This window comes from Acanthaster planci, linkage group LG11 (genome assembly GCF_054643075.1).
Source record: "Acanthaster planci isolate LZ-2023a linkage group LG11, COTS_SCS, whole genome shotgun sequence".
Lineage (NCBI taxonomy): Eukaryota > Metazoa > Echinodermata > Asteroidea > Valvatida > Acanthasteridae > Acanthaster > Acanthaster planci.
Genome location: NC_141787.1, coordinates 12,073,652 through 12,085,417, shown reverse-complemented (window position 1 = coordinate 12,085,417; position 11,766 = coordinate 12,073,652). Strand labels below are relative to the sequence as shown.

The window sequence follows — 11,766 nt, the reverse complement described above, 5'->3', positions numbered from 1 at the left end:
GGTGGTGGTGGTTACTGGAGGTTCTGGAGGGGTGGTGGTGGTCACTGGAGGCTCTGGAGGGGTGGTGGTGGTTACTGGAGGTCCTGGAGGGGTGGTGGTGGTTACTGGAGGCTCTGGAGGGGTGGTGGTGGTCACTGGAGGTTCTGGAGGGGTGGTGGTGGTCACTGGAGGCTCTGGAGGGCTGGTGGTGGTCACTGGAGGTTCTGGAGGGGTGGTGGTGGTTACCGGAGGTCCTGGAGGGGTTGTGGTGGTCACTGGAGGTTCTGGAGGCGTGGTGGTGGTTACTGGAGGTTCTGGAGGGGTGAGGGTGGTCACTGGAGGTTCTGGAGGGGTGGTGGTGGTTACTGGAGACTCTGGAGGGGTGGTGGTGGTTACTGGAGGTTCTGGAGGGGTGGTGGTGGTGGTTACTGGAGGTCCTGGAGGGGTGGTGGTGGTTACTGGAGGTCCTGGAGGGGTGGTGGTGGTTACTGGAGGCTCTGGAGGGGTGGTGGTGGTCACTGGAGGTTCTGGAGGGGTGGTGGTGGTCACTGGAGGTTCTGGAGGGGTGATGGTGGTTACTGGAGGTTCTGGAGGGGTAGTGGGTATAAAAGGAGTTTCTGAAGGAGTGGTGGTGCTTACTGGAGGAGAATATTATGTCTGGTTTCCAAACAAGTAGTGTCATAAAGACCACAAGATTTTACTCTAAACGATTCTGAAGGCTAGGCCCATCATAACATCCACTGATACGATATTGGAAAATAACAATGTGATTGGATTCTGCTATGCTCATCTGAGGTTAAACCTGCCCAACAGCAACGGAAGGTATTGTGTTACGCGGTGCTGCTCATTTAATGACTCGGAAAACAAGTCTAATTTATCACTCACCGAGAGTGGTGGTTGATACTGGAGGGATGGTGCTTGTGAGTGCAGGCGTAGTACTTTCTGGAGGGGTGCTGGTAACTGCAGTGACTGTTGTTTCCAACAAGGTGGTACTTTCTGGATAGCCAAAATAGAAAAATTTAATTCTCAATAATACTGTTCCAGGAAGACAGGAAATAACAGTATAACAGGGATTGTTTCATTGAAATGAAACATTTATTTTCAATATTTAAATCTTTCAACCCATTTTTCTCAACTTGGAATGAAGTCATCTTCCGATTTGAGATGAAAATACGAGTCCAATTCTTACTGTGGAGCTCTTGGTCCTACAACTGTAAGGCTGATGACACAATGCTGCCTCTAATCTCTCCTGCGCAAACTTAGCTAGTTCAGGTCCCTCAAGGCCTATCTCTTGACCAAGACAAATATATTTCTCAAACTCCATCTTAATTGCGCGAAATGCTACAGCGCTAACACGTATTTTTTGCTATTCATTTTGTTAAGCGCCAGCATCTGAGAAGGAAGGTTTGCCGTTACATCATTTCTACTCTTTCCCTATGTGGAAAAAATTTTAATAAGTGTAGGGCTACTTCAAAATAAACTTAGACAAAAACGCGACTTTAGAATCTACTTGAGACTGATCACACTGATTAATCCACGAGTGAGTAATTAGTCGAACTACTTATTATTCTACCAGTCCCTTACTCTAATGGCAGCTGTCCAAAGGCATATCACCATGGCCAAAACCTCCCTGCCATAAATAATCTGTGATCACTTTCCCGGACAAGCCCCCATTTTTCACACCATAGGTTTGTTTTCCCCTAAGTGGATATAGTTTTGTCAGGGGCATTAGAATAAGAGGTCAAATTACAATCAGAATGCAGAGCCAAAAAATTAATTACTGAAAATATGAATATACACACTTTTTTTATTATATGCCACCTCATTTTTTATTTTAACCTATCACCAGTATAGATAACAGTCCCAATCCTTGAGCGGGGGCAGGTTCACGAAAGGAGCAGGTTCTCTAATTTTCTGTTTCCCTGCGCTTAGCTGTATACGCCGTGGGTTGAAACCATGATGTCCCTGAGCTGGGAGTCACAGGGTGGTGCCTTTACAGCCGTATATCGGTTTTAGTGGTACCCGGTTGTTTAAGCCACACATGCAAGGGGTTATCCACAGGATAAGAGAGAGTGTACCCACAGCAAGGGTCCCTGCAGAATGGGGTCATCCATGCAGGACAAGGGCCACCTCAGATGACGTCCACAGAAGGATAATGTCCACACAGGACGCTGGTGTCCACACAGGCCAGTGTCCACTCAGGAAATAGCTATGGAAGCTCCCTCAGTCTAACTACTTTAGCTAGGTATCCCATTTTGTTGCCACACAGACTGCACTGTTAGGAGCTGGCCCCTACCAGGGAACCCTTTCATTTAAATACAAATAAAAATGTTTTAAGTACATGTACAGCTGTTCCATAACACAAATAATATGGTAGCTTTCCCTGAAAACGTTACATTTAAGTGAAAGTAAACATACACTGTACATTACTCTGGCCCTATGTTGAAGGGGCTCATGTTGTTAACCTCCTCGTTGTGGGCCATGGAACTGTTTTTGGAACTCGATTACATGCCAATAACAACAACCTGAGACAACAGCAACTTCGATATACGTACTATTCCTCAGAATGGACACTCAACAATTGCAACCGGAGACCAACCCGGAAAACATTCCCTCTTTAGGGCAGGCATCACCTGACATCATGCGGGAAGTTATCTCAATACTGCATCACTAAAGCCAAGATCAACATCCTTGATCATCTCCTTCAGATACACAGGTTCTGAGCAGTTCTCCTACAGGAAACGCATGTCTGTGATAGCTCTCGTCTTAAGATTCCTGGTACCACTGCTCATACGACGAGCGATATCCATGGGATTGCTACATTTGTTAGAAATTCCGCCAGATAGAAGGCCTTGGCCTCCAGTCCTCCAGAATCCCCTGTGGAGTGGTCAGCAACCCATGTCGAAGGTATTACCATTGTTTACATCTATAAGCGTCCTTCATTTCGAATGCGGGATGACTAACTGCCTATCTTTAATATGTATCTATGCTTGGGATTTCAACTGCCACAGGGTTACAGGGCAACAGACTCAGATGGCCCCGCACTAGAGGACTGGGCATCTCTAGCTGTTGTTCAACTTCTGTGTGACCCCAAGCAGCCCGATAGCTGCCACTCAGGTAGGTGGAATAGTACAAATCCTGACCTTGCTTTCACCAACATGAGAGGACCTGAACCACACTGTGTGTCCCGAATCCTTTCCCCAAATCTCAATACAGGCCATCTCTCATCATTCTAGAAAATCCCATAGAATTAGTCTCCAACAAGCCTGTGAAGCGGTGAAACTTCCGTAAAGCTGACTGGGAGAAGTTTTCAAACCTAGCAGACAAGGACACACACCATCTCCCAACATCGACTCAGCATAACATCGACCGAGTATACTTACAGTTCTGCAACCTCCTTATTAGAGCAGATAAGAATTCAATCCCACGTGGCTATTGCCAACGTTACATCCTTACCTGGGACAAGGAATGTTACAACATCTATGACGAGTTCTTCCACGCCGATCCTAGGGAGGAGTCATCGACAAAACCCTCTAACCTGACCAGATGTCTCTAAATGAAGCGCCGGGAGCTATGGGAGGAAACAGTTCAGGGAGTAGACTTCACACACTCCGGTAGGATTGCCTAAAAAACTTTCAACAACCTCACTGGTAGAAGTTCCAAAGGGAGGACGGGTCCTGTGACAGCTAATTCCATTGCTCGGTAACTTATCTTAAATGGCCACTTCAAGAATGGCGACAACAACCACTCCCGTTTTGTGAAACCAGAAACCACCAACTTGTGGCAAGCTCCAGCCGTAGATAGATGGTTATCTGGCCCCTACTCACTCAACGAGTTAACTGCTCAGGGAACTAGCAACATTCTCTCATAATTCTTGCTACATCTTGGGCGAATATGTCGACAGTGGCTGTCTCCTGCTCCCTCAACAATCAATCTATCCTAAAGATATGGCGGAACACTACAGTCATCGCGCTACCTAAGCCAAAAAACCCAGCTGGTGATTCAAAGACCAATTTCTCTTCAATGTACCCCCTACAAACTTCTGGAGCGCTTACCCCTCGCCAGGCTTGAACCGGTTGTCGACCTGCAACTACCAAACAGGCAAGCAGGTTTTCGCCGTCGCTGAAATACTGTACACCAGATCATCAGGCTGATCAATGACATCTAAGACAGCTTCCAGAGGGACACAAAGCTGGCGCTATCCTAGTCGACCTCACTGCAACCTATAACAACGTGTGGCACAAGGGCCTGATCCCGAATCTCCAATGTACGGTACCAGATCGTCAAATGGTACAATTTATCAGCAACATCCTTGCCAATTATAGTTTTGCGCTGAAAACCAGCGACGGACAGACCAGCAGTCCACGCCGCTTAAATGGGTTCCTATTGAGTTCAAGCACTTTCCCCCATACTCTTCAATATATAGATCAGTGATATTCCACAGACGGTCTCACAACGGTATGGGTATGCAAATGACCTTGCACTTTAGCATGCCGACCGAATCTGGACAAATGTGGAGAGCACTCTCACTTCAGAATTGGCACAACTCGATTCGTACTTCATGACCTGGAGGCTGAAATTGAGCATGGCCAAAACTATTGTCACAGCATTCCTCCTAAACAACAAGGAAGCAAACTGTGAGTTCACCATCAATCTCGATGGTACATCTCTCACGTATAATGCAACGCCTACCTACCTCGTAGTGAAGCTGGACCGTCAGCTAACCTAAAACAACTGCTGGAGTCTCTGTTAGCAAAACTGACCTTTCGGACCAACCAACGTGGGGTGCCAGAACTGCTACCATACGAACCAGTACCCTGGCACTAGTCTGCAGTGCTGGGGAGTATGCTTCTGTTTGGTGTAGGAGCTGTCACACGAGGAGCTTTGACACAATGCCTTGAGACTCATCACAAGCCCTCTTCGACCCACACCAACAAAATAAATACCTCCCAATCCTCAACAACATTGTTGAGGGAGCCAAGGTTACTCCTCAACGCTTAAAGTCCAGGAGACCTTTCTCCCGCCATGCAGCGAAGCTGAGAGGCCCGGACTTCAGCCTCCTGCAGTCCTGGGAAGAAAGCTGGGAGAAAACTACACATTTAGCACAATTCACAGTGCCACCCAAGACGTCTCTACCTCTGGGCTCGAACCTTCCTCGCAGGCAGTGGGTATCGCTAAACTGGATTTGGACTGTTGTGGGCTGTTTCACCTTCTGCACTAGTGAGACTTACGCTCATCAGCTGCCTATCAGTGTGGTGCACCAGAACAGACGGCTCAACACATCCTGAGAGAGTGCCCTGAACTTCGACCTCCCGAAGACCTCAATGAACCCAATCCTGCCACCACGAGGTGGGTAGAGACCGTTTCAAACACAACCTAACTGCTGCCGCCTCATTCGAAAGAAGCCCTGTATGAGTAAAACACACACACATATATGTAGAGCTTCGAATTTCCCTCCAAAATCTTACTCAAAATGGTGACATATAAGATGCAAAATATGCTCACTAATTCCTCGCCAAATATATATAATATAGGAAAACGAAGTTTTCACTCACGGTTTTCCAACTGGTACAGTTTCTTCTCATTACACTTGGGATGCTTTTATTTCCAACTTTGGTGTGTCCGCCCAGTAGTGCTGCATGTTACTGTGTGTTTACATGTACAATGTACATGTTCTCCAATGAACAGTATACTATACACACAGCATTTAAATCACTTAGGCAAAGAAATTAGCATGTCTCATTTGCATGACTGGAGAATTCTCTTGACTCTCCCATTAAAAAAGTAAACGTGGCGCTTATGAAACCTTATGACACCTTTTATGAAAACAAAGCGAAGTAATACAGAAGTTTACTAAAGTTTGTCCTCTGCGTCACTTTAGAAGAGCCTCGACAATCATCTCTGGTGAGGGACTAAATTGATTCCTTTTGCCCTCCGAAACTACTAAATCCGGCCTGTTATTTTAACACAGCCGTCTGTAATAGTGACATTATTCCTGGGGAGAGATTAAGTGGGCATACAGTTTCCAAAAGATATAAAGTTAAGTGATTTCTTACGCTATATTGGTATTGAAGATGTTCAACGGCAACTTACGTATTACACGGGCATTAGAGGTACCATGTAATTCTTTGTGCAGTCCACACGTTACGCTGTATTAATATCACACACACATGGCCGTGCACAAATTACGCATAGCTTGACATTGTTTTACAGCCTATGATATCCTCCTGCCCCAATATAATAAAGTCATTGGTTCCTTATTCAATCACATGCAAATGGATATCCGTGCGTCCAACCGTCCTTTTGATAGTAATTGAAGTTTAATATTGGATGGACGACTTGTCATAAAATGGGGATTTGATTGGGTAACATTAAATGTTCGCAGTCTACAGAAATTGATAGCAAGAGTTGTCCTGTGCCTAGCTGTTGTTCTAATTTAGGCCTATACAAAAGACGAGCAGGATTGCTGGCTGAGTGCACCTAGTATGCACGTTTTACTTCGCGTCATCATTCATGACGACACTGAGCTCCATGGCACTGAACAACTGAACTCCATGGCAACGTGGGCTGATTATAGTAATGACTTAACTGGTGGATGACTCGTTGCCCAGAAATGCCGGTTTTTCAGTTAAATTTGTTCTAGATTTCAGTCTGTTATTTTTCTTTAACAAAACGAGAAAGGATATTGCTTTATCACAGACGACGAATTTATTTCAATGAATCTGAAAGAAATTGTGTGCCAGCCAGCAGTGCTAAAAATATGTCGAGGAAAATCGCCTTTGAGTGTATAAATTAATGTCATGCATGTACATGCAGGCCTGTGTGTAATAACTGGTCTTGATTTTGGACACTCCGGCCTTGGCCTCAAATGGCAGTGACTCGCTTTTTGCCTTGGAGACCAGGAATACGGCCTAGCCTTAAACCTGGACTTGACTGCAACCCGCTGTTTGCTGCTGTTGAATGCGGAAAGTGTCATGCCGATTTCTAGCGACACTCCTGGTTGCTATGTATGTACTAGTGTGCTCGAACTACACATCTTCTGTACTTGAAACAATACTGACAGACCACAACACTGAACTGAGACATAAAGGACCATTTACGGTCAACATTACCTGGAATTTCACAGTTGGTGCCAGTGAACTCCCCTGGACAGCTACAAAAATATCCCAAACCAGAAAAGCTGTTATAACACACGCCACCATTCATGCAAGGTCTGTCTGCACAGGTCACTGTAACAAAAGGGTACACCCTAGGCTGTTATGACACACAAGTCACATTGTGTAAATTTTACAATTTTCCTTGTTGCTGAAAGCAGTGTTGCCCTTATGTAATCATAACTTTTGATTTCACAGAAAAGTGATAATAGGTGATTGGAAGATTAAACACGAAACAAAAACTGTTTAAATAATTTAGCGCTAGAGAGTCAACAACCAATTTCAAGTAGGCTAACACTAAAAATCAAACTTCAGGGTCTACCAATAATAATCGCCAATTCTTATTTCTGACTTTTGATATTCACCTTAAGGTAAGGATGTGAAATTTTTGGTATTGATATAATAATCCAAAAAGCTATGGGTATGGGGTGATCCGCAGAGTGCACGCTTCACATTTAATGAATCTTATTCTAACACGTCTTCTGCAGTCATTAGTCAAGTAGGGCAAAGGCAAACATAAAATGTACGATTGATCTCTCATTCTCAACAAATAGCTTGGGAAATTATTATTGCAGAGCTTGTTCTAAACCATAGGACTAAATATGTTATTTGAAAGCCAAGCATTACATGTCAATACTTGAACGCTTAACGATAGTTCTCCTTTCCCACGATCGTGAAGGTCTGTAGGGGAGACTTAGTTGGCACAGGGAAATGTTTCGGGCCATTGAATACGTTATATTGGGACTTTGGCACCCACTGAGTATAAAACTTTACTTTGAGCTAAACTCTGTAAAGCCCTAAATGTACCAAACCTGTGAATAGGTTTGGGAAACGGTCTGACCCCTGGATATACGTTTCTGACATAAGTCTGCAAATGAATACATAATCAAAAATGATGTCAGCTATTTATGCAGCGACTCATTTCGGAAAACATCAACAAAGAAGTTATGGTTCATGAAATGTGTACAATATACCACCAAAGTTCATCCTGAATAATTTTCCAAAAGTATCTGTCAATTACGACTGCCACTTAAAGGTCCTGAACAAAATAATCTGAATAAATAACCTAAAAATAATCGGAACAGTAAAATCGAGACAGTAAAAATAGATCACAAAAATGAAAACCTGGTTCGTGAAGTTACACGATTAAAGCGTTGAACGCTGCCTCAAATGATTATTCCTAAGTCAACTACGTTATGTCTTAACCGTTAACCTAAAGGACCTTAAACTAAACAAGACAAAAATCTTGTAAATGTTTGCAACAGGAAACAAAAACTTGCCTAGACACTTGCCCATACGTTACTTTACATGCCGCCTGGAAAAACAACATACGCACCAACCACGCAATGCACTAACGCGAATATGTAAGAGCTCAGCTACCAAAAATCTCAAATACACACACTTCCCCAAAATGTATTCAAGCTTGTTACTCTTAGAATTGTTGGAATTCACCAATATCCACACAGTCCAGCATAATGTATTTGTGCAGAGGGTGCACAAATACATGGCCTCCACAGTGGTTTAGAACCCTACTTGACCCAGACATCAGTGAATACTATCAGATTATTAATAATCTGTGATTATTTTTAAGAGATGATCACCTCAGTTTGGAAGTGAGATCATTATTCATTTGTATTTCATTTTAACATAACAGGAAAGGACGAGAAAATGATGAAAACAAACTGTGTGACTTAATGTTCTTCGAATTTATTGAATTTTTAAGATAAAATGACAATGATTTTTTTCTTTATTTGAGAGGTACGGGGCCTATTATTTCAATAAAGCAAGTTCCTCACTTGGTCCGGGCCGCTCTTCCGTTAGGCATTTTAGTGATTGGAAGTATGAAGTAATCTAAAAAAACTGAACAAGTTGCCAGTGACTCTCTTTCCCATTCAATGATGTTTTTCAATTCTTTCTAAAGAAGTAATATTCATTGGGTGACTGTTCCCTAAGTGTATTCTGAACCTGCGAAGTCAGGGTATGGAGTTATGTATGTATTTTGCTGGCGATCTCATTGAAATTGGCCTCTTTTATTCAACCCATGATTTTCCTTTTAAGTTTTTTTTCAATTATCTTCCAGTTCAAGTTAAAAAAAAACATGTTTCTGTCTATTGAGGTACCTGTAACGCCTCCGTGTTCTGTCGTGATTTTTATCTGCAAAAAACCCAGAATTTTAATTTTCAGTATTCTTTTTTTCTCAAGAGTCTTCGTCAAAAGTTTTAATCAACATTTCCACAGAAATAAAACGTGTTGAAACATTTCACAAAAGAAGAGCTGAGTTCCAAACCAGGTGTCCTATTTGGCCAATCGCCAAGTGGTTTGAAAAATACTCTAATTCGCTATTCCAGGCCATGACACAACACCTAGTCCGAGATAAGCCACGGGCAGGTAGAAATCTCATCGTTTACATAACTGGTGCAAAAAATATCTTTTCACCCTCTAACGTTGAATGGGGGTCGACACTCGACATAACCCCTGAAAAAGGCTACATTTTTTTCAACTTCTTTTCTGTTTACATTCCATCTAAGCAGTGTTATAATCCCCGAATTACGACTGACCTTCGCACACAAAGTCTACAAAATTACAACGAAGTCGATGGCATTCGAGTGCTAGGCCCGACGTCATCGGCAGCAATCACCTGTAGTATACTCTACATGTCTCAACAATGGGCAGCGCTGTTCATTGTGCTCGAAACAACGTCAAATCCTTCGTGGCGACGGCTTTTAAGTTGATTTTTTGGCACAATGATGAATTGCGCGACTTTTCCGCTTGATAATATTTGTAGTCAATTAATCACTTATTAAATTTATGAATAAAGACATATTTTCCCTGGCCGTTTATGGCCGATTGTAAAAATGCATCAACAACAAGCTAAAAATGATGAAAAAGTTTCTATCTGAAGGTATAATTTTGTGTTTTAAAGCAGGGTTTTTATTGATTTTTTTCAACTAAGATAAGTCTACCTTTCATCAAAAAAAGCTAAGGTACGCACAATAGAATATATGGTAAAATTATTAAAAATCAAAATAATTTTAGGTGAACGTTATCTCATTAGACACTGGTGAACTGATTAAAAGCATAATACAAGGGGACAATTTTGAAATGTCTGGGTCTTAAATCACTGTGCCTTCATGAGGATGCCATTTGATTTAAACAGATCAACACAATCTGTCCCTTGGCTTACATGCATCATGCTGAACTAAGTAGAGAGAAGTATGTCCGTGGGTAAATCGTGTAAGATATCTATTTTAACAAGATATGTTGGCCCAAACGAAAACCAGTATTGAGACAAGGCCAGAACGTCTGAAACAGTGTGCTGTGTTCGTTGTCACGAAACTACTTGAGCGGGGTGGGTGCAGCTGGATCAAGTGGCTAGTATGGAATGGGGAAGCTTAGACGCTGAGATCACGTGCAAATTATGATGGAGGATGCTGGTTGTTGATTGGCGAGTGTCACTAACTTGCAAGTGGCCAAAGATAAACATCAGACGTGTCTTTCGCTCCAGTGTGCAAAAGACATTTACTGATTTCCTAGGGGACTGAAGCATTTCGGAAATCGAACTATGTTTTCTATAAAATAGGCCGTTTCCGCATAATAACAATAATAATCATTATCATTATTTAAAGCAAGATTTATATAGCACCATTTCACCTAGATCATGGTGCTGCGCAACACATGATAATGAAACTATACTGGAAAAATATGTTTTTTAAGTGTTTCCTGCATGATTAATATAATCCTTTGATTTCATGCTTGATGGTATTATGAAGGCTTTATCCGTGGAGGTGTTTCTAGATCTTGGTACTGAGAGGAGCTTGTCTTCACAATTGGATCGAAGACCAGGTCGAGATTCGCTGAGGTTGTAAAGGTATTGAGGAGCTGTGCGATGAAGACATTTGAGGACAAGAAGAGCCATCTTGAATAAGATTCTATTCCGGAAAGGAAGCCAAGGAAATTCAGTAAGTAATGAATAAAGTGATGTACGCCAGTTTGAACTGGTAACCCTGAAACAGTCTAACGTGATCAGACCACTTCTCCCATGAAGTCGGACGGACAAACAAACAACCAAAACAGGCTAAATTTAACTTCAAAGAAAGAAAACGGAAAGAAAAAAGTTTAATTGAGAATGATAAGTGAACATATTGAAATTATATACAATATGTACAAAGAACTAATTGAAATGAAGGAATGGTGAAACTTCCAACTTAAAATCCACTTGAACTTAATTAAATCAAACTCGAGAAAACAATCCAAACTCGGAACAATCTAAAATAAATGTGAGTTTAATCCAACAAATTTTAGTTTCAGCAGCAGTTTCAGGGAACTTATCTCACTGTATGGCTTTGCAAAACTCAAATACCCAAGCTTAAAATGAACTCAAATTAATCAAACAATTGAATTAATAATGGCAGCCTCAAAACAAAATAGCAAACAGAATTCAACCGATGACAAGTTTGCAAATAAAGCATCATTTTTGGAAGATCTGCGACTTTTCAATTCTTATTGAAAAATGGTTATAAACGATTTTAAGAGATCACAAGACTAGTCTTGTTGACAACAGTGCGGCTCTTTGTGAACTTTCCGAGTTGATTTTTAATGGTATTTATGGCCTGCTTTTAAGTCTTCCCTTCTT

General features: G+C 42.1%; 1 protein-coding gene across 1 annotated transcript in view; it reads right to left on the bottom strand.

The window, feature by feature from the left end:
- The window catches only part of LOC110990645 (uncharacterized), a 79,939-nt gene that overhangs the window by 45,890 nt on the left and 22,283 nt on the right, over positions 1–11,766 (bottom strand). Inside the window, exons 13-15 of the mRNA XM_087143527.1 lie at positions 7,092–7,208; positions 865–975; positions 183–566 (exon numbers count right to left, since the gene is read on the bottom strand). Coding sequence (XP_086999653.1) covers positions 183–566; positions 865–975; positions 7,092–7,208 — 612 coding nt within the window. The remainder of the gene's footprint in view (positions 1–182; positions 567–864; positions 976–7,091; positions 7,209–11,766) is intronic.